Source organism: Anolis carolinensis, chromosome 6 (genome assembly GCF_035594765.1).
Source record: "Anolis carolinensis isolate JA03-04 chromosome 6, rAnoCar3.1.pri, whole genome shotgun sequence".
Taxonomy (NCBI): Eukaryota; Metazoa; Chordata; class Lepidosauria; order Squamata; family Dactyloidae; genus Anolis; species Anolis carolinensis.
Window position 1 is genome coordinate 107,834,647 of NC_085846.1, and position 24,620 is coordinate 107,859,266.

The 24,620-nt window shown below is 37.8% G+C and overlaps 1 protein-coding gene across 4 annotated transcripts in view; it reads left to right on the forward strand.

Annotated features, from left to right (window-relative positions):
• Positions 1-24,620, forward strand: part of ptprn2 (protein tyrosine phosphatase receptor type N2) — a 612,886-nt gene that overhangs the window by 206,846 nt on the left and 381,420 nt on the right. For all 4 annotated transcript variants that reach the window (XM_062984600.1, XM_062984602.1, XM_062984601.1 and 1 more), the window contains 2 exons: positions 8,115-8,201; positions 23,926-24,005. In XM_062984600.1, the coding sequence (XP_062840670.1) occupies positions 8,115-8,201; positions 23,926-24,005 (167 nt within the window). The remainder of the gene's footprint in view (positions 1-8,114; positions 8,202-23,925; positions 24,006-24,620) is intronic.

The following is a 24,620-nucleotide window of genomic DNA, read 5'->3' on the forward strand; positions in this document are numbered from 1 at the left end:
ATAGTCATTCGACATGAACTAGGAAACAAGCCATCTGTGAGAAATTCCCACAGCAAACTGATCTGTCCATTGGACTGCTTTGACAAGGCAGGAAGAATCTCTCATCATTGGTTATGATCTATAAATGATTTTCAACATTTTTAGACTTACTTAATATGTTCTCTTTTTTGTCATAATTCACAGTAAATGCCATTTAGTATATCAGCAATGATTTTTGCTGCTTGTCCTGACATTCCCTTTTATCAGTTTTTATGTTGGTTCTTAGCAGACCATATGTAGTGGGTATGAACCCTGCCATCCTTGGGTTCGAGAGTTCTTGTTAGCATATTGATTTAATGTTGGCAGCCGACAGGGCCATTTTGTGTTTAGTAGATCTTGAATCAAGAGTTATGAAAAGATATGAATCACTAGAAAATACAGGAATACTTGGTAAGATAGAGAGCAGTAGGGAAAGAGGAAGACAATTTTTCAGATAAATAGACTCGAGCACAATCCAGCCATGGTCCTGCATGTGCAAGACCTGAGCAGGACTGTTGATGATAGGGTGACTTGGGACTTCATCACACACGGAGTCCATTGCATTTCTATCCACTTTAAAAACAGCTTAAATATGGAATCCCATGGAGCCCATTATATGACACAAAACTACTTTTGGTGGTTTCTTGTGGGACTCCATCTTTAAATTGTTTTTAAAGTGTGTAGAACTAGAGGTTTTGGAGTCGGGGCACAATCATCTTCAGAACTCACGATTCATGCAGAAATGGCTATAGGCCTTTATTTTAACATGGGATGGGAACTGTTATCTCATTGTAGTGACATCAAAGTGTGGGTGTTCCTGTAGATGGCTTCGAAATGTGCCTCAATGCTCCTTCTCTCACCAATAATCCTCTTGCATGAAACTTTTACAGTGTTGTCGAAGGCTTTCATGGCCGGGATCACAGGGTTGTTGTATGTCTTTTGGGCTGTGTGGCCATGTTCCAGAAGTATTCTCTCCTGACGTTTCGCCTACATCTATGGCAGGCATCCTCAGAGGCTGTGTGGCACACAGCCTCTGAGGATGCCTGCTATAGATGTGGATGAAACGTCAGGAGAGAATACTTCTAGAACATGGCCACACAACCCGAAAGACATAGAACAACCCAACTTTTACAGTATGTTTTTTAAAAAATTATTTATTTCTATTATTTCTACCCCGCCTTCTCACCCGAGGGGACTTCTTCTTCAAGAATTGCACAATTTAAATATATTACAAGTCCACTGTAGCTCTATTTTCCCTCTGTTTAGACCTAGATTTTGGACTGCTGCAATTCTGAGGTTTCACCATTTTAATTTTTTTTAAAAGAGAAAGTAATATGGTCAGAGACTACACATGGCCATGTCATAGCTTGGAACATGGGGTATTACTGTAGAAATGAACAAAAGTACATTGTATGGGGGGGGGGGTGAATATATTATCTGTTTTACTTACAAACCAGTGGTTTTCAACCTGTGGGTCCTCATATGTTTTGGCCTTCAACTCCCAGAAATCCTAACAGCTGGTAAACTGGTTGGTATTTCTTGGAGTTGTAGACCAAAACACCTGGGGACCCACAGGTTGGGAACCACTGTTATAAACAGATCAAAATTAAACACTACAGTAAAGAAGAAGAAATCTAATAGATGGACAAACTGACTAGGCTTGCTCAATTGCCAGATCTTTACAGATTTGAAGAAGAATGGCAGCCTTTTTTTTGACTATTTAAAAGAAGAAAAGAAAATGAAAATATTGGGTTTTCTATAGTATCAATGGAAAATTAGCAGCACAGGGATGTAGGTATAATAAAAAAATACATAGAGAAGTTAGTGACAAGAGTAACAGGATCTCCAATGATATCCAAGGGATCCTGGAAAGTTAATCTATCTGAGATAACAAGTTTTATGATAAAAAGAATAGATTTTATGATTATGAAGAAGACAGCAGAGACAAGGCAGGAAGCGCTAGTTAGGGCTTTCTAGTTTAGATTTCTCAACTTTTCTATCTCTTTTGTTTCAAAACACTGTATACCTGATTTTCTATCCTTCTGTTTTAAATTAGAAAAGAAATGTTCATTTTTCCCCTCTTTTCTTTTTAAACACAATAGAAATCTTTTTTGTATTAGATAACAATGGATGAAGACACCTCCCTGTTCTATATCCACCCTTATACCTTTTCCCACTCCTCATATATTTGCAATAAAATTTATAACCGAAAAAAGGGAAAAAAGATTATTCTCACCACTTTCCCTTCCTCATGGGATGAGGTCCTTAGAGGTCACCATAAGTTGAAGTTAATGTGACCTCACTGAACAATGAAAACAGGGCCTTAGAGAGCAAATTAAACCTGAATTCTCACTAGTATACAAAATGAGACAAATATAACAATACTTAGTGGCAGATGAAGCAAAATACCACATTGCTAAGGATTGATTTAATAAGGGGGGGATACAGCAATGAAATTGTAAGACTGGACTGTTGATTACCAGGGTTCATTGAAGTCTCTTATTCATAAGGTCAAAGTCAACTTGATGGCACATAACAAGAAAATTCTGATAGATTAACTTTAGCCTGGCAGTTCATAATTGGGAGAATAACATCCCATCACCTAGTAGTCTTGCTTTGGAAATATGTGCATCTCAATCTAGCCAAACAAGGATCTGGAGTGTTCTCCTTGGGATATTCTAGTTAGAATTAATTGTTTAGGCACCTGGTTTTACAGTTTGTAGTACGGTGTGCTGGAACCCACCAGCTAAATGCCTAAAATGTTTTTCTCTACTTTAGATTGTGTCCTGTGTAGTTTACCAACCATGGAAGGTATCTTATGGCAGTGATGTATGTCACTTTATGGCAGCAAACAAAGTCTTGGGGAGCCTGGAAAATGCAGCCAGTTCCATCTTGGAACAGTACACAGACCATGAATACATAAATCTTTCCTTATATTATTTAAAATATTATATTCCTTTAGAACTGACTCAAGATACTTTGCAACTCAAGGTGATGGACAAGATGACACATATCCACATTTTATCTACAGAACCTAACTGAACTGACAGTTTAAATTTATTCCACAGTTGTAATAGACAACACCTCAACCTTCACCTGAGAGCTGTAGGCTAGTTTAGGAAGTATAGTGCACATAGCTTTGTCTTCTAACGGAGAGGAATTGCCAGGGGGCTGTCACTGCTTGTCCGCACCACCTGTCATCAGCTGCTTGAGGCAAACACCTCATTTTCTCTAAGGAGAGACTGGATCTGTATTCTTTGTTCATTGCGAATATCTGGATAGGATAGATGGGCAAATCGCCACGACTATGGTACTAGTTCTATATGTCAAAGGAGATCTGCTTGAAAAACTCACATCTAGAGTTCTGATGTTACAGGGACAAATATTTTTGCAGATTAGGGGAGACTTAAAACCAGACTGTTACACTTGTAGGTGTTAGTGCAGAACCAGTTAGATCAGTGGTTCGCAATTTGTGGGTCCCCAGATGTTTTGGCCCACAACTCCCAGAAATCCTAACAGCTGATAAAACTGGCTGGGATTTCTGGGAGTTGTGGGCCAAAACACCTGGCGACCCACAGTTTGAGAACCACTGAGTTGTTGTTTATTTGTTCAGTTGCTTCTGACTATTCGAGACCTCATGGACCATCCCATGCCAGAGCTCCCTGTCTGTGTCACCACCCTCAGCTCCTTCAAGGTCAAGCCAGTCACTTCAAGGATATCATCCATCCATCCATCTTGCCCATAGTCGACTCCTCTTATTTATTATTTATTTATTTGCAGCATTTATATTCCGCCCTTCTCACCCCAAAGGGGACTCAGGGCGGATCACATTACACATATAGGCAAACATTCAATGCCTTTTAACATAGAACAAAGACAAGACAAACATAGGCTCCGAGCGGGCCTCGAACTCATGACCTCCTGGTCAGAGTGATTCATTGCAGCTGGTTGCAGCTGGCTTGCTCTCCAGCCTTCGCCACAGCCCGGGCCTCTTCCTTTTTCCTTCCATTTTCCCCAGAATCATTCTCTTCTCCAAGCTTTTAGATACACTTAAAACCACTCTTTAGATCCTGTCTGTTGCCTATTACGATGTATTTTCATTCTTACATTTGCCATGTTAGGCTTTTAGCATCCCGGACTCCGATGTACTGTCTTTTTATGAACAGGGACTATTCATTACAAGGAAGGAAACATGAACAGTGATTGTACTGTGGCCATGAGCAGTAGAACATGTTAATTGGTGGTATCAAAGAAGAGAATGGAAAATTGTTTCTGTTTGGTTTCTAAAAATAGTAGTTCTGGGAAGTAGCTGATGTCAAGCTGCAATTGCTGAGTTCTCTATTTGTGATTTCATAGTGAGGCATGTGAATTTGGTGTGTTCGTGCCCGCCTTTATTTTGCACTTACCTGTGTTTCATTGGAGTAATTAAGGCTAGGGAAATGGCAATATTGTATTTTCTCACCCTCATGCTTTCCTGAGGGTGTTTGTAACCGTGCTGGATATTAGCACCAAAACGCTCTGCTCAGCCTCACCACTATTGCCTTTGCAACTCATTTTGACATTCACTTTTGATTTTCTAGCCTGCAGAAATATTATAGTTTTATGCGTACAAATGATAGCAAAGAAATGCCAACAACATATTGTATGACTTTCCCTGCACCTCCGGGTAAAAATAATATTACACTGTTAAAAAAAGCCCACTCCAATTTCTGACACCTATCATCTCCCGCACATTTGAACCACTGTCCTCAGGAGTGAAAGATCTAATTAACACACAAGCCCCTGAGTCACGGTGACAGTCTGCTTTCATAGGGACCTGTGAAGAATCAGACTTCTACCCACTGCTAAGCTTTGAGATACAAGGGCAGCTTTTTAATGACTAACCCAAGTAAAACATCCATTCCCCTACTCAGAAACATTAAAATTCCCCTTGATTTTTATTTTTTAAAAACATAACAGTATAATTGTATTACCCCTTGGGGGGGGGGGGAACATATTGAAATGCCAGCCTTTGGGAGGTGCCTTCTGCATATATGATATAGTGTCCCTTGAGCTGTTTAAGGCAGAGAATGTTCCTTAAATTGTTTAAGGCAGGGGATGATTTGGAAGGAATCAAGAATTATATTCTCCCTAGCTGGCTCCAAATAAAAGATCATAACATATATAAATTGACATACCCTCAGAGACTATGTACATTGATGTTTTAAACTAAATGTTAAGAAATAGTTTTTCACACTAAGCAACTCATCCACGTTAATGATGATATAATACACATTGTGCTTATAATAATACATTGGAGAGGTAACTTGCATTTGCAGTAAACTTTTAAAAAGAGGCAGAATAGGTTGGAGATGTTTTAAAAATAGTTTGACACCAACCTTCTGATGGATTATTTACATGAGTGATATATAGGCTGAATATTCCTTATCTTAAATGTTTGCGATCATGTGTGTTTTGGATTTCAGATTTTTAAATATCTGTATTTGCATATACAGTAGAGTCTCACTTATCCAACATTCGCTTATCCAACGTTCTGGATTATCCAACGCATTTTTGTAGTCAATGTTTTCAATACATCGTGATATTTTGGTGCCAAATTTGTAAATACAGTAATTACTACATAGCATGACTGCATATTGAACTACTTTTTCTGTCAAATTTGTTGTATAACATGATGTTTGGGTGCTTAATTTGTAAAATCATAACCTAATTTGATGTTTAATAGGCTTTTCCTTAATCCCTCCTTATTATCCAACATATTATCTTATCCAACATTCTGCCGGCCCGTTTATGTTGGATAAGTGAGACTCTACTGTACATACATAATGCCAAATCTTGGAGATGAGATCCAAGTTTCATATACATGTTATGCATATAGCCTTAAGGTAATTTTGTACAATATTTTAATAATGTAGTTGCGAAACAAAGTTTGAATACACTGAAATATCAGAATGTAAAGATGTCACTGTCTCAGACACCCATATTGCTACTTTTGGATTTTGGAATGCTGGATAGAGGATGCTTAAACTATATAAGGACCTTATCAGATGAAGGTCCATAAGTCGGAGAACAACGGGGAAGACAGAACGCCATGCAAAGAAGACAATTCCACATGCAAAGAAGATGATTTCCCCTGACTTTCCCCAGCTCCGTCTGATGAAGTCCTTAATATATGCCCTCTGTGTGTTGATTACAGAGTGACTTGGAGATCTTTCACTCAAGGGATTGCTATAAGTGTTTTAATTGCTTATATGTTTAGACTGCTTTGTACTTTGATGGATGTGTTTTTTTTCTTTGTCTGTGCGGCATTGAATTTTTGCCAGATTTTCTCACCTCTGAGGTGAGAAAGGTAGCGTAGAAATTCAGTAAATAATAATAATAATAATAATAATAATAATAATAATAATAATAACAACAACAACAACAAGCCGAACTTGACTAGAGGGCATTTAACAACAAAATTCTTTTTTTTTTTTTAAGCCAACATGACTAATACGGTTTTATAGATTGGTCAATAATTCAATGGGAAAATCATATGATTGAGTGTATCTTTTAGGTATAGTGTAAAGAAATGTCAACATATATGTAATATATCTGAGAAAAAATGTCTAAAACATGATGAATGGTGACAATCCCAGTCAGATTTTATGGATGTTAGACTTTATGTCAGCACTTGTTGAATAAGTATTGGTAAATGTCAACAAAACTATTTAGATGATAGTCTATGATTTTAAACTTCCTTTCATGCAAAAAGTTACTTTTTTGACTATGAATTCCCCACTCAGAATGGCCACTGCAAACCATGACTAATAGTCATTCTGGCTGGGTGATTCTGGGGCTTGTATCTCAAATACTAATTTATCCAAGCTCTTCATTCACATGATTTCTGGCACAGAGTATGTGTGAGAGAAAAACCTTTCTACTAACCAAACAAGTTCAAATGTTAACCCAGAACTTTATAACTAACTTTTTAACTAGTTTCTAAAATGATGATTACAAAGCCCTAAACGGTTCTGGTCCAACTTATCTGTCTGAATGTATCTCCTATGAACCATCAAGAATGCTAAGATTGTCGTGAGAGGCCCTGCTCTCGGTCCCACCTGCCTCACAGGTGCAGCTGGTGGGAGCAAGGGACAGGGCCTTCTCAGTGGTGGCTCTTCACCTGTGGAACTCCCTTCCCAGTAACATCCGGCAGGCCCCGACTCTTCTGGGCTTCAGGAAGAACGTAAAGACATGGCTCTGTGCGCAAGCATTTAATGAGTAAGCATTATATTGACACGGTCTGAACTAAGGTCTATGTGCTAGGTTTTTGGAAAAATGGAATTAAGTAATCTATGTTTTTAATGCTTGTATAATGTATTTTTATTGTTTATTGTTAATGGTTTTTAATGTGTTGTCGATTTTATTGATTTGTTTGGCATTGAATTTTGCCGGTTGTTGTAAGCCGCCTTGAGTCCCCTCGAGTGAGAAAGGCGGGGCAAAAATGTTGTAAATAAATAAGTAATAAGACAACCCCTGAAAATAAGCCATAGTGTGTCGTCTTGAGGAAAAATAAATATAAGACAGTGTCCTATTTTCGGGGAAACACAGTATGTAGGAGAGTAAAGCAAGTGGTGCTATTCTTGAATTTACCTATTTTTTTCTATTTTTCTAAGCAAGACTTTATCTTAGTTTTTTGAAAAAAATCCATGTATATAATAGAATAAAGCAACTTGTGCATTTCTCTTTGGTCTCATCTTGCTGTTTTCCTAACCCCATTCTTTCTTTCTTTTCTTCTTAAACCACATTACATTTTTATTGAGAACCAAGATGAACTGGTGCCTGCATCATTGGGCCCATTACACTTCCTAACAATTCCATTTACACCTTATTGTTTGTCTTATTGCTGGAAAATTCAGGTGATTCATCATGCCTGGGGAAGCACCTGATCCCATTTCCCTCGATATCACAATCACTATGTGACAGGAATACTGTAAGGTTTGGCTTTCAAACTACCAAACAGACCAAGGTGATAACTCTTGTGGGACTTTTAGCTTCTCCTGTATTGATGAGTTCCATTTTCTTAATGCCGCCTTGTTTTTCTTTCCTTTCGACAGCCCTCTCAGTGAAGAAAAGGGTTTGGAGTTAATCAGGGAAGTTGCGGTTCTTCTGAAGCTCCAGATGACAGCCTTTGCTGATATCAAGTATGTACACAGATTCAAGTTTTCTGTTAATTGCGTTGTAATTCCTAGATTGCTTCAACAATAAACCCCATCTTTTTGATGAGAGACAATAATCAAATTGCAATGATGTAATTATTCTGAATAGTTTTCTAATATTGTAAATGGAATAGCAAGAGATGTGTTTATCTTGCTCTTATAGAAAAGGAGAGCCATCAAATAAAATTGATTGTAGGTTCAGATGATAATTTAAAAGGTCCTTCCTCCTACAAAGTATATTAACGTGTGGAATTTTCTTCTATTCTGTGAGAAATAGAGTCCAGGGAATTAAAAGGCTTTTAAAAGGTTAACACAAATCTACCAAGATACGTTAGCTGTGAGAATTAAAAACTGGAACTCCCTATTTAGAGGCAATATATTTCTGTGGTTACAAGTTCCAGCATGCCTTTCTGCTCATGAGCTTCCCAGAGGCATAGGCCTCCTGATATTGCTGCTGTTCATAGTTACTACTTATGTTCATGCTAGTCTTGCAATGTGCATTTTAGTCACTTGTTAGCAAAGAAATAGATGCACAGTCTAAATTTGAGATATATTAAAGATTGAGATAAATTTGAGATTGATTGATAAAGATAGGTGTGATTTTTCCCCCCAGCAAAAGCAGACTTAATTTAAAAATACTTTTTTGATGTTATGCAGAATATTTGGAAGGTATGGGGTGTGCAACCACATCCTTTGGCCATTCTCCTGTTACAAGTGTGCTCATTGTAAAGTCTGCATAGCTCTTAAGTGCATACAAGCCACAAATCTGTAGTCACAAATTCTGCTTTTCCATAGTTTGCACTGCTAATGAAAATGGCCCTATGCACACATAACACTAGACAGATATGTGTGGTCAGGCCATGTAAATAATAAATAATAATAATAATAATAATAATAATAATAATAATAATAATACTTCTCGAACATGGCCATACAGCCCAGAAAACTCACAGCAACCCAAAATCATTGAAAGTGAGGGCATAAATATGCCCAATGGCCAAACAATAAAGTGTCACCAGCCAGAGGCCTATAAATATCTGGGCATACTACAGCTGGACAACATCAAGCATGAACATGTGAAAACTGTGGTCAGCAAAGAATACACACAAAGGGTCAGAAAAATTCTCAAAAGCAAGCTCAATGGAGGCAACACCATCAAGGCCATAAACACCTGGGCCATACCTGTCATAAGATATACTGCTGGCATTATAAATTGGACACAGGTGGAACTGGACAATTTGGACAGAAAAACAAGAAAACTCATGACCATTCATCATTCACTGCACCCTCGCAGTGATGTTGACCGGCTATATCTGCCTAGAAGATCAGGGGGCAGAGGACTCTTACAAGTAAAGCAAGCAGTCAAAGAAGAAGAACATGCCCTGGCAGAATATGTCAAGCAAAGTGAAGAACCTGCTTTGATTGAAGTCAAAAATCAGAAACTCCTCAAAACACAGCAGACAAAAAACCAGTACAAGAAAACCGCACTACAAACTTGAGCTGACAGCTGGCACAACAAAACACTGCATGGAAAGTTCCTTGACAAAATTGAAGGAAAAGCTGAGAAGGAGAAGACCTGGCTCTGGCTCACGAATGGGACCCTGAAGAAGGAGACAGAAGGCCTGATCCTTGCAGCCCAGGAGCAAGCCATCAGAACAAATGCAATTAAGGCCAAGATTGAAAAATCAGCTGATAACCCAAAATGCAGACTGTGCAAGGAAACCGACGAAACCATTGATCATATCCTCAGCTGCTGTAAGAAAATCGCACAGACAGACTACAAACAGAGGCACAACTATGTGGCCCAAATGATTCATTGGAACTTATGCCTCAAGTACCACCTCCCAGCAGCAAAGAACTGGTGGGATCACAAACCTGCAAAAGTATTGGAAAATGAACATGCAAAGATACTGTGGGACTTCCGAATCCAGACTGACAAAGTTCTGGAACACAACACACCAGACATCACAGTTGTGGAAAAGAACAAGGTTTGGATCATTGATGTTGCCATCCCAGGTGACAGTCGCATAGATGAAAAACAACAGGAAAAACTCAGCCGCTATCAGGACCTCAAGATTGAACTTCAAAGACTCTGGCAGAAACCAGTACAGGTGGTCCCGGTGGTGATGGGCACACTGGGTGCTGTGCCAAAAGATCTCAGCCGGCATTTGGAAACAATAGACATTGACAAAATCACCATCTGCCAACTGCAAAAGGCCACCCTACTGGGATCTGCACACATCATCAGAAAATACATCACACAGTCCTAGACACTTGGAAAGTGTTCGACTTGTGGTTTTGCGAAACGAAATCCAGCATATCTATCTTGTTTGCTGTGCCATACAACGTCGTTGTGTTGATAATAATAATAATAATAAAGCACAGCAGACAAAAAAACCAGTACAAGAAAACTGCTCTACAAACTAGAGCTGACAGCTAGCACAACAAAACACTGCATGGAAAGTTCCTTGACAAAATTGAAGGAAAAGCTGATAAGGAGAAGACCTGGCTCTGGCTCACGAATGGGACCCTGAAGAAGGAGACAGAAGGCCTGATCCTTGCAGCCCAGGAGCAAGCCATCAGAACAAAGGCAATTAAGGCCAAGATCGAATAATCAGCTGATGACCCAAAATGCAGACTGTGCAAGGAAGCTGACGAAACCATTGATCATATCCTCAGCTGCTGTAAGAAAATCACACAGACAGACTACAAACAGAGGCACAACTATGTGGCCCAAATGATCCATTGGAACTTATGCCTCAAGTACCACCTGCCAGCAGCAAAGAACTGGTGGGATCACAAACCTGCAAAGGTCGTGGAAAATGAACACGCAAAGATACTGTGGGACTTCCGAATCCAGACTGACAAAGTTCTGGAACACAACACACCAGACATCACAGTTGTGAAAAAGAACAAGGTTTGGATCATTGATGTTGCCATCCCAGGTGACAGTCGCATTGACGAAAAACAACAGGAAAAACTCAGCCGCTATCAGGACCTCAAGATTGAACTTCAAAGACTCAAACAGTCCTAGACACTTGGGAAGTATTTGACTTGTGATTTTGTGATACGAAATCTAGCATATTTATCTTGTTTGTTGTGTCATACAATGTAATAATAAATGATAATAATAAACATTATTTCTACCCCACCACCATCTCCCAAAAGGGACTCGGGGCGGCTTACAAAGCACTCATAATATAACAATACATACAGTGCAGTAAATACAAATACTTAAATATCAAAGGAAAACATAATTCACATCATCAATACATAAGAATACCACAGTAAAATCAATCAACCCTAAAACACACATCAATAAAATGTAATAGTAATCATATATATAAAATGAATAACAACTAACCAGTCAGATAAAGTGCTTTCAGTGAGAAAACCAATGGGTCTACAATTTGAACCATACTTGTGAAGATGATGGGACTAAGAGATGGGCCTCCCCGGTGGACCTCAGAGTCCGTGCCAGTTCGTAAAAAGAGATGACAATGCAATCTCACCCCACACATACATGTTGAAGAAAACTAAGGAATTAAAAGCATGGAAACCCCAGAATCTGAAAATAAATATGTTAAATAGTGTTAGAATCAAAGAATATTTGGTTTTATTCAGTTAGATCTATCTGTTGGCCTGGATCTACAACATGTTACTCATGACCATCTTGCCATTTAGGACAGCAGCAGATACTTGTAATGTATTCCATCTTGGCTTGAAAAAAATACATCATTTTTATTATTTCACAGAGTTATTGTGTATCTGGGTTTTATGGCAGTAATATAATAAGCTTGCCCTTTGCTTCTTATTCACATTTTGGTAGAAAATGTGATTTAGAAGCCTAAGTCTTCAATCCTACACACACTTATCTAAGAATAATCCCAATGGGATTTGCTTCATACATAGGTCCAAGTTTTCTTGTGGATATAATGTCTATAGCATGTTATATAATGTTGTGTCCAAGCTTTTCTCAGTCTTCCATGGGATATATGATGTTTGTCCTATGGAATATGTACATACCTTAGTAACAAATAAAATCAAGATGATGAAAGTAAGAGTTTAGTCTGAGCTGTCAGAAGTAGCTATTTTGTGGATCTTTTATGAAGGCACTAGTTATGGTTAATCTGTTAATAGTTACATAGCTGCGAAACAAATTCTATTATTTTGTGCTACATCATTAGGGAACTATTAAAAGAATATTAACATAGAATCATAGAATCATAGAATAGTAGAGTTGGAAGAGACCTCAAGGGCCATCTAGTCCAACCCCCCGCTAAGAAGCAGGAAATCCCATTCAAAGCACCCCCGACAGATGGCCATCCAGCCTCTGCTTAAAAGCCTCCAAAGAAGGAGCCTCCACCACAGTCCGGGGGAGAGAGTTCCACTGCCGAACAGCCCTCACAGTGAGGAAGTTCTTCCTGATGCTGATATAATTATGAGCAGACATAAAATGATGATAGGTTTAATTTTATAATCCACTTAGAAGTGTCTATGGCTCCCAGTGATTGATGGTTGAACCGAAATAATAAGGAAGGAAAGCGGGTGACGATATCAGAAGATTTGTTGTTAGTAGTAATGGAGTGACTTATGTTGTAATGTGTATGATAACAATGTTTGCCTCCTCCAGTCTTCAAATTATGATTTTGAATATAATAGATTTTTTTATCGAGTCAGAAGCGACTTGAGAACATACTGCAAGTTGTTTCTGGTGTGAGAGAATTGGCCGTCTACAGAGACGTTGCCCAAGGAATGCCTGGATATGTTATCATCCTGCTGGGAGGCTTCTCATGTCTCCACAAGCTAGAGCTGACAGACAAGAGCTCACCCCATCTCACGTATTCAAACCGGCAACATTCAGGTCAGCAACCCAACCTTTCGGTCAGCAGTCCAGCCGGCACAAGTGTTTAACCTATTGCACCATAACAGATAAAACTGAAGTATACCTAAATACCTAAATACAATATGCTACGTGGTTCATACTTTGTTTTTTTAGTTCTTGTTTTGCTTGAACCTATTTTCATAGGTTTGCCTTTATGGTGCATTCTATTCTACATTCTAAAATACAATAGTAAAGTAAATCGAGCCTACTAAACACTTAAAAGTTGTATAAACTTCTGAACAGATTGTCCCTATAAAATAAGCATCTGAGTAGTTTGTATTCATAATGTATATATGTGGTTCATGTGTTAAATAAAATGCTAAGTGCCTCCAAATACAGTAATTTTTGAGTTTTATATCTTTCTGAGAAGTGCGGATAATAATCTGTATATTCTTGGTAACATGTTAAAAATATAACAATTGCTGCTAATGTGCCCCACCCTTTATATATATATATTTTATCAATCCACACAAAAAAAATCCAGACAGGATCATGTGTTATTCCCAGCTGGCTGATGTGAGAAAAGGGAATCAATGAAGGCAGTTAATTTAGAACCACCTGTTAACCTTTCCCTCATATTTGAATAAAGAACATGGTCTTTAGAGTTTCTGTATTTATGAGATTCACATTAAAATGCTCGTGTGATTCATAATACATAAAGCATAGAACATGTGGAATCTAATTTTATTTTATGAGATATATATAATATTTTCTGAGATAAATTTTATCCTCCTAAAGTGTACATTGGGGTGGTGCAGCAGATTAAACTGCTGAGCTGCAGAATTTGCTGACTGAAAGGTCTGCGGTTCGAATCCATGGAGCGGGTGAGCTCCTGTTGTTAACCCCTACTTCTGCCAACCTAGCAATTCGAAAACATGCAAATGTGAGTAGATCAATAGGTACCGCTCTGGTGGGAAGGTAACAGTGCTCCATGCAGTCATGCTGGCCACATAATCTTGGAGATGGTCTAAGGACAACTCTGGCTCTTCAGCTTAGAAATGGAGATGAGCACCACCCCCTATTGTCGGACTTGACTAGACTTAATGTCAAGGGGACATCTTTATCTTTAAAGGGTACATTAAGACAACCAAAATCCTAATAACATGCAGTAGAGTCCCACTTATACAAGCTAAACGGACCAGCAGAACCTTGGATAAGCAAATACCTTGGATAATGAGGGATTAAGGAAAAACCTATTAAACATCAAATTAGGTTGTTATTTTACAAATTAAGCACCAAAATATCATGTTATACAACAAATTTGACAGAAAAAGTAGTCCAGTACGCAGTAATGTTATGTTGTAACTACTGTATTTACGAATTTAGCTCCAAAATATAATGATATATTGAAAACATTGAGTACAAAAATGCCCTGCATAATCCAGAACCTTGGATAAGCGAGTCTTGGATAAGTGAGACTCTACTGTAACAAGATCCCAATGCTGGGTAAGACTAGTCTAGTTTAACATCCTTTGGCCAACCCTATGTTTTGGGAAATCCACAGTCAGAATATGAGATAATAGACTCTTTTACTGTTGTTCTGAAGATACCATGTTCCAGAGCCATGCTGCCTCTGATCCTGGGAGGAGGATATAAGCCACTGTGAATTGTCCTCCTTCACATGCTCTCTCTCATGTGAAGTTGCTCTCAAGATGTATATAATTTGCTTGTAATTGATATTTAAGCAAATTCATTTAGAATTGGAATGAAAATCTTAGAAAACTGATCTAGTTTGGCGTGGTGAAGGAGTGGGGAAAGTAGCTTATTTTCTAATCCTTTATCATGCCTGCTTGATCATTTGCGATAGAGGTGTGTGTATCTGATGGTGGCTGTTCTGTCATATTGGTATCACCTGAAAAACCCAATCATCCGTTTAATAAAACCCATCCATCCAGAACCTAAACAGTGATGTGATACTTGCTGTTTCCACTTCATCATGCTGATAGGTTATGACATAATGCATGTGTTCGTTGCAAAGGTGAACATCTCAGGGAATTATCAGTAGCTTGGGTGCAGATTCGGTACTGTGTAATGGTGTGAAACCAGTTTATTTAACCCAGCATGCAATTTGAAGAACTACAGTTTGGTTTCTGGCTACATCTCTGCTGAATCTTTTACAGTTATTGTTTAATATATAGTTGCTTTGGGATTGTGTTCAGCACAGATTGATGAAACATATTTCAGGGTGTTCTCTCAACGTAAAAAGTGGCCTTGCAACAAAAAACCATGTGTTTTTTCTTCCAAGTCAAAGGTGCATGCAAAGAAGTAATTTTGTCCTTCAAAAGTTTTGTAAATGTGAGGTGAACCAAATCTAATATACAAAAGAAACACACAAGAAATATAGAAATGTCAGTTTGAATAAGGGACAAAGTAAATGTTTACAGACACTTAATTATTCAAAAGTTATTTTGTGTACATTCTGCTCTTATTATTTGCCATTTACTCAAGTGGTAGTCAACTTAATTGAAATAAATCACCTTTTCCATATCTGATTCTAAACTGTGTTGGATGTATAAATCTATACATTGCACCCTCAGATTCCTGCATCTGAAAAACAGATTTTCTGTGTCTTAATAAGACAGTACAACAAATTTCTACCCTCTCCCACCAGTTTCTATCTTCCTACATTTTGGTATTCTCCACTGTAAGAAAAAGTTTCAAATGAGCAGAAAATTGATTTTCTCGTGGGTAAAATTTTAATAGCTATGTACATCTAAAACTAAGTTAATTATGCATAATTAGAATTCAAATGGGATGAAATAGCATATATTTTGGTTTACCCTTTTTAAAAAGTTGGGCAGGTGAAGGTGTTTTTCTTCAAGGTAAGTTAATTTACATCTGATAAACACACACATTAATATAATTTAACAAGAGATATTGTAGACATGAAAGCCTTCTCCACCCATTCAGGCTCTCAGTCGATTGCAATCACAAGGATATTGTGTGTGTGCACCTGACCTGTATAACTATTAATGGGCAGATTGTGTTTATTGTATTTATTTTATTTATACCCTGCCTTTCTCCCCTTGGGGACTCAAGGCGGCTAACAATTCCACATTTTAGTCATTGTTTTAAAAATGCAATACAAAAATTGAAAAAAACCCCATAGTCAAATAGTACAGTGTAGATTGACGTAAAAAGAGATTAAAATATAATCTGATTTAAATATAACCAACCCCCCCCCCCCAAATCCCATCCACACTTCCCCAGCAGTATGCCTCTTATCCTTCCCCAAATGCCTGCTGGCAGAAGTTCTCAAACTGTTTGTGGAAGGTCAATACTGTTTGTGGAAGGGGCCAGGCTGTGGTGCAGGCTGGTGAGCAGCCTGCTGCAATAAATCACTCTGACCATGAGGTCATGAGTTCGAGGCCAGTCCGTGGCGTGGTGAGCACCCGTCAATTAAAAAAAAATAGCCCCGGCTCGTTGCTGACCTAGCAACCCGAAAGATAGTGGCATCTATCAAGTAGGAAATAAGGTACCACTTATAAAGTGGGGAGGCAAATTTAACTAATTTACGACGTTGGAATGAGGAAGTGTCGTCACAGTGGATGATGAAGCAGCTGCTCCTCCCTGTGGCCAGAATCGAGCATCCCCTCAGGAAAAGGTTAAATTGCCTCTGTGTCTGTCTCTGTCTCGGTTCTATGTGTATATGGGCATTGAATGTTTGCCCTATATGTATATAATGTGATCCGCCCTGAGTCCCCTTCGGGGTGAAAAGGGCGGAATATAAATACTGTAAATAAATAAATAAATAAATATGGATGGAGCCATCCTGGTCTCTCTTGGGAGAGAGCTCAACAGTCTGGGAGCAGCTACTGAAAAGGCTCTCTCCACACGCTCAAGCTGGTGGTGGGACAGAGAGAAGGACCTCCCCAGTAGATCTCCCAGGTGCATACAGAAGCGGTCCTAGGTAATTTCGCCTTGTAGGCGAACCTAGTGGCTGCACCTCCCCCAAAATTTCACACAACCCCCAAGGCCCCACACATACCTTCATCGGCGGCGGCGGCGGCGGCAGGGACCATCAGCTCCCTCTTCACCGAATGTGGAAGACCTCAACTGAGGCCTAGCTCTTCTCGCGATGTCTTGCGAGAAGAGCTAGGCCTCAGTTGAGGCCTTCCACATTTGGTGAGGAGGGAGCCGATGGTCCCTGCTGCCATCGCCGCCACGGGGGTGCCTCGACAGCGCCCCCGGGGACAATGCGCCACAAGCGGGCGCTTACATTGGCCACTGTGTTGGGCTGGCTCTGTGTACATAGATGTCTCCCAGGTGCATGCGGTCATTCAGATAATCTGGACTGATAATCTGGACCATATAGGGCTTTGTAATTCAAAACTTTGAATTGTGCTTGGAAACATATTGGCAGCCAGTGCAGCTGATGCAACAGAGGAGTTGTACATTCCTCCCTGTTCTATGTGTGAATTGCATAGAAATGCAAAACCTTACCAATTAGAACATGCCCAGCCCCTTCAGAGCTGAGCTTATAGAGCAAATAAAGATGAGTGGAAAGAATTATTTCAACTTTAGTGTGTTTATGTTGTTCATACAATGCTCGGTACTTGGATACTGAAAAGACAGAAAATTATCAATCTGAACTCGCTTTTCACTCTCTTGGCTACAGCTTTCTACACATCTGCAATTCAGTGGGTTAAATGCTTTGAAAGGATTGGGATTTATTTAGACCTTTCTTCCCATGTGTACACAGGAGCAAATACTATCCTATTTATCCAGTTCTGACGTGAATCCCCAGCCAATCCATTTCAGGTTTCCCACATTCCTTAATCCCGAACCTGAGTGTGAGCCTGTTTTCAGATTGCCATGGATCAAGATGTAATTAATTACATTTTCTGTTTGAAGGAATTAGCAAGTATTTCTTCCTTTTGCCAGAAGGCCTATTCACAATTCATAGTTTATTCTGTGTGAAAAATTGCACTTGATTGTTTTGCACAGAATACAGCATTTATTGCACAGGAAACAGCTTTTTCCATGCAGAAAAAAGTGTGTGTAGAAATATTGTCTATGCAGAAACAGCTGTTTCAAGTGCAACTCTATTTAATGCAAATTTCATGTTGAATATCCCTAATGGCAACTAAGTGCAGAAAACAACCATTTTCTGTGGACTTCCAAAAAGCTTGTCTCCCATGTTATTAAACTTCCTTTGATTTTCTGAATTGATGGCATATCGCAGTAGTTCCATAAACCCATATTATCAGCATATTAAGATATATTATATCTTATTATATATATTAAGATATTTCTTCATTTCTATATTGAAATATGTGTTACATTATGCAAATATGAATCAGGTATGACTTCGATATTTTCACGTCTTTAAAGTTGTGTTAAAATTTTACAATACTACTAGAAAAGGCTATCTTATTGTGCCTCCTTTAAATAAATACAGTAGAGTCTCACTTATCCAAGCCTCTGGATAATCCAAGCCATTTTTGCAGTCAATGTTTTCAATATGTCATGATATTTTGGTGCTAAATTCATGAATACAGTAATTACAACATAACATTGCTGCATATTGAACTACTTTTTCTGTCAAATTTGTTGTATAACATGAAGTTTTGGTGCTTAATTTGTAAAATCATAACCTAATTTGATGTTTAATAGGCTTTTCCCTAATCCGTCCTTATTATCCAAGATATTCTCTTATCCAAGCTTCTGCTGGCCCGTTTAGCTTGGATAAGTGAGACTCTACTGTATCTTGGATAATGAGGGATTAAGGAAAAGCCTATTAAACATCAAATTAGGTTATGATTTTGCAAATTAATCACCAAAACGTCATGCTATACAACAAATTTGATGGAAAAAGTAGTTCAATATGCAGTAATGTTATGTTGTAATTACTGTATTTACAAATTTAACACCAAAATATCACGATATATTGAAAGCATTGACTACAAAAATGCATTGGATAATCCAGAACTTTGGATAAGCAAGTCTTGGATAAGTGAGACTCATAGAATCATAGAATCATAGAATAGTAGAGTTGGAAGAGACCTCATGGGCCATCTAGTCCAACCCCCCGCTAAGAAGCAGGAAATCGCATTCAAAGCACCCCCGACAGATGGCCATCCAGCCTCTGCTTAAAAGCCTCCAAAGAAGGAGCCTCCACCACACTTTGGAGCAGAGAGTTCCACTGCCGAACAGCCCTCACAATGAGGAAGTTCTTCCTGATGTTCAGGTGGAATCTCCTTTCCTGTAGTTTGAAGCCATTGTTCCGTGTCCTAGTCTGCAGGGCAGCAGAAAACAAGCTTGCTCCCTCCTCCTTATGACTTCCCCTCACGTATTTGTACATGGCTATCATGTCTCCTCTCAGCCTTCTCTTCTGCAGGCTAAACATGCCCAGCTTTTTAAGCCTCTCCTCATAGGGCTTGTTCTCCAGACCCTTAATCATTTTAGTCGCCCTCCTGTACTAGTCGACTCTACTGTACTAGGATATCAGTGTGTCAAAATAGTGTTAATATACCAAGATTTTGTGACTTGAAATTCTGATAAGTTGTTGTAGCATATTTCTTCATAGCAGTTGACAAATCTAAAATGGAGTGTTAAGATGATTTCAGTACCATGTCTACATTTAATCCCTTTCTGGGTCGGGAATTTAACATAAGTAATTCATTGTTTGTAATCAGTTTATCTCAGGGTTTTAGTACATGGTCTATCATAGAATGTACTCAGTTGCAAATAGAGATGGGGATTTGTAAAGTGTTTTGTAGAATAGGGGTTTATAGCAGGTGACACCTACCACATGGGAATGACAAAGAACATACATCTACAGCTGTGAAATGCATATGAACTTTGTAATTTTTGAAGTTTACAAAGTTTCAGAGCAAATATGCTTCCTTTTGATACAAAATATATGCTTTGCTGCTAATAGCAAGCATGGCTTTGCCACCAGATCTTGCTGTTCTCAAATCCTTTTCCACTAGGGGGTATGGCAGACTGTAACTTCATTTCACTCTGATTTTTCTTTATATTGCACTAATAAGTGTCTTATGAGAAGAAGATGTGTGGTCATGTGAAGTTCAATCCATAATCTATACGAATTAAAATGTTCCCATTTATAAAAGTAATTGAGAGCTACAATCGAAAGTGATGCAGGCACTATTGATCATGTCACCATTCTCTCTCTTCAGATTCAGTTTCTTCTTTCACTAATGAGAAATTATATGCTCTCAGTCCAGGTTAGAATCAGGAATAAAATAATAGAAAATAATAATAAAATAAACATTTTTCCAGGAAATGTTGTATTTTGATGGGTTAATTTCTTCATTTGCTTGCCTGCTTTTTCAAAAACAAGAATTAGCATTCTTCCTGTCCTCAAGAAGAAAGAATCTGGCAGCCAGTGCAAGATGTTTTGGTATCTTTTATTATAGCTTTTATAGGTTTTTCTTTGCAAAAAGATGTTTTGCACAAAAACCTTTTTGCATTAAAAGTGTTAACTAAAAAGTGTTCATGAAATTTTCACAAAGAAGTCCTAAAATGCAGAAACACTACTGACTGCCTTAGTTTTCTTGATGGAATAGTTTTTTAAAAAATGCAAATATTCTTCATATTTCTAATTTCCTACATGTGGTTTTTAAAAAAAACTTAGGAAAATAGTGTAATATTATTCCTCTAGAACTTTAAAATACATATTAATATTATATCTTGAAAATAACTGATAAACCAAAATTAGATTTCAAATGTTTCATTTGTTTCTAATCTGATGTGATGTACACATTTTCTGTGTTTTCACGTGTTGTGAGTTGACTTGTGAAGGATATAATCATATCTATGTAGGTTTGGAATATTTATTTTGCTTAATAGAGTACTTTATCTTGTTAAACTGAAATGAATGTATGAAAATGTGTTGTATTGAAAATATGTATGATTAGATCTAATGATACAATCTAATCCTCAAATATGATTAAGACATTTTACATGTCATAACAAACGTGTATCAATGCTCCTTGGGTATTTGATTTATTTGACCAGTTGAATTCCCTAGTTTTATATTTATGGCTTGTTTTTCATTCACACAATTTGTTTGATTGGTGTGTGATGTAATCTGCCCCAGAGGAGTCAACATTCTTTACTAAAGAGACGGATCGTGGATGATATGTGACAACTGTTTGTTCCCAATGAAATGCATCAGGTCATAAATACTAGTATGCCCTTCAGTGGGATTAGTATTTAAGAGCTGTGTCAAAACAATTGTGGTTAATCTTAGCCAGGCTTCACAGATGGATGGTTGTGTGGGTAGCAGAACAGTATCTCACAGACTAATACCACCAACATAAAGATCTAATGAAGGGAAGACTTTTCCTACATCTTTCCTTTTTCATGTTTTCTTAAACATCATTTAAAAGCCACTGGTATTTGAATTATCGTAAGTGATTGTTTCAACTGTGGAAAGACATCCTGAATCTGTACTGAGCTCTCCACTTAACTGAATTGAAAGGATAGTTGTAAGGTTTAAATTGTTATTCAGAGCTCCTTGGCTGAAGGACGAGATGTAAATAACACTGCTATTTAACATGTATGTGTCAGTGCTACCAAGACTATGCAAAGTGTTGTGCCGAATAATGCAGTGACAACATTTCTCCCAGTTAAAATATTTTTTGTAATCATTTAATGCATTTTCATTTTTATGCTATAATTTTCTTCTTCTGCATAATAGAAGGCTCAGTTTTCCATAGATTTAACATATTTTTACTGAAATGTTTATTCATAGAAAGCACCAGGGCTGCTGTTTTTATATAAAATGTGTTTGCAGTGTTTTTCAGTAGAAAAATATGAAACACTTTTTAAAAAATGGATCACTTCCCCACACCTTCAATGAAAAGGCAAATTTGCAATGGATATACAATGTGGACCAACTGGCAAAATTTATGACAAATTAGAGTTAAAATATTTGGTTGCTCAAGCTCCCTGGTCAGAATGACAGACATATGATTCCTGAAACGTGCATATGGCTAAATATTTTAAATCAAAGCACCACAACCTCTGTAAATTGCATTTGTTTGGAATCCAAGTGCTGTCCCTTTTCATGTACTTTGAATAAAAGCTAGAATGACATTTACCCCCCCCCCCCCCAAACCGTCTCTTCTAGAAATGCAACAATTTTCTGGAAACAACTTTTGATCCCATCCAATCCCTTTCCATCTTTTTACTATGCATAACATTAGAATAAGAATTACAAATAAAGCTTCGGTGACTGCATGATATATTGTGTTGCCATCAGCTCTTTTGGATGGTAAATATAAAAACGTGGAATGTTCCAAAAGGGTTTTTCTTGTGACTTGGTTTTTGTTGAAACATTTCACCATTCTTTCTTTGCCCTACATATGATAACATACGGATAAAATACAGGAATTCTAGGTGTTATACAATTCCATATATTCTGAACAACTCTGATCCATTCTTTAGTGAGGCTGTTGAAAATTTTATTCTTCAGATTAGTAACTCTTGATTATGCTTTCCTTTTTATCTGTGACTTCTTCTTGTTGAATATGCATGTGTTGTGATTTTGTTGCTGTATGCCAATAATGGTTGTGCGTGTACAAATAAATTATATATTGAATATGTTTATAGATCTGTTTTTCTTTTATTCCTCTATAGAGTAGGTAAGATGCCACCAAAATTATGTTTATGAAATTCCACAATCTGTGTAAAACAAAGCAATGAACATAAAATATCTTCTTTTAAATGTATTTTGATTTTCTTTTTTCAATTTTCTACTAAAAGCTTTCCATTATATGTAGATGATATGCTTCTACTGTTGGATAGCTGTGTCTTCTTCATCCAGAGCTTCAGTAGAAGATAAGGAATAAACTAGCAGGCACTTGGAAAGGGCAGAAGGAATTTAGATGAGAATAATGTCTTCTGATTTGCATTCTCCCTCACTGATAAAACATTTTGGTGCATTAGAATGAGAAGGCTCCCTTTCCATTAAAAGAAAGGAAAATTAGAAATTAAATTGAGAAAATTTGGGAGATTAAAGTATTGTGGGCAATTGGATTCAAAACATTGAAGTGGCGAGAAAAGAGACTAAATTTTATTCATAATATATAATTATGCATAATTATGTTGAACAACTCTTATTGTCAGGAAGTTTTTCTTAATGTCTAGGTGGAATCTCCTTTCCTGTGGTCTGTGGCCCCTTCTACACAACTGAATAAAGTCCCACATTTTCTGTTGGAATATATGGCACTGTGGACTCAGATAACCCAGTTCAAAGCAGATATTGTGGGATTTTCTGCCTTGATATTCTGGGTTATATGGCTGTGTGGAAGGGCCCTGAATCTGTTGCTTTGTGTCTTAAGACGTTATTGCATGGAAGTGGTAAACTGGAATTGGTTCCTATTGCAGGACACTGTTTGCATTCCGTTGCCGGTCTGCTATCTCCACATTATAAACTCACCCCCTGATATTGTTGGGAAAACCTGTCAATAGCTGTAGATCATGTTATGTTCTCATCACTCGTTTAAAATGTCTTCTGTGCCAGCATTCTGACACTGAAGTGACATTAGGGGCGGGGTTCTCCTTATTTTTAAAGAAGAAATAAGTGAGAGATATCAAAACTAATATATTTGTTCACCTGTGTTCTCAGGCTTTTACAAATAATACTAACTGTACCAAATTTGCCCAGTTCCATTCTATTCCATTTGTAATTAATCGTATATGCATCTTATTCTGCAAGTGAGATTTAAAATGATTTATAAATGTGTAACTGTACCCAAGAAAACACAGTGGAGAGAAGAGATTGTCCTTGTATATGTCATGTATGGTGTGTTTCTTGCTGACCAATGCCTTGCTTTAATTTTTTTTTGGTAGCATTCTGGGGGCAGCTGTGACCTTCAAAGTGCACTCGAATGCCCTCAATGTCACCACCGCTGATGTTGCCAAAGCAGCAGGTAAGAATCCTTATTGACCAATAATAACTTTTCTCCACCCACCATTGAATTTAGAAAGACAGTCCCAAACAAAAGGAATGTCTCTTTTCATCAGAAGATTGACACTTAATGAAATAGACACTGGAAGGAGAGGTAGCCTAAATGGAAAACTTAAGTGTAACATCTCTCACTCAATTAAAATGGCTTGACACTTCCTTGTTTGTAAAAGAATTGAATTAAATGGAGAATGAAGTCTGGATTACATAGTGTCCGCAATGTTATGTTTGAAAGGGGGGGAGAGAGAACTGGTTTTAAATGAATATTTGACATTAGTGACTTCCAGTCGGTGTAGTTTGGGAAGCACAAAAGAAGTATTATTACAATTAAGTCTTTATTTCTGGAGTTTGCAATAGGCTATAAATGTGTTTGTGCTGTCAAATTAATTTGCCAGTTCCCATGACCCTGAAATGGTACGCAAGCACTGCAGATAGACAATTAACAATTCCTTCTCTAAAGGAGCCATGGCAAAACACTGTTGATTTCCTTATAATCATTTTGCAGTCTAGTCTAGATTGTAAATTGTTTTCCCTATGAGAGCTTGTGTCTGGAATACTACTTGCTTAGGGAAGGCTAGCC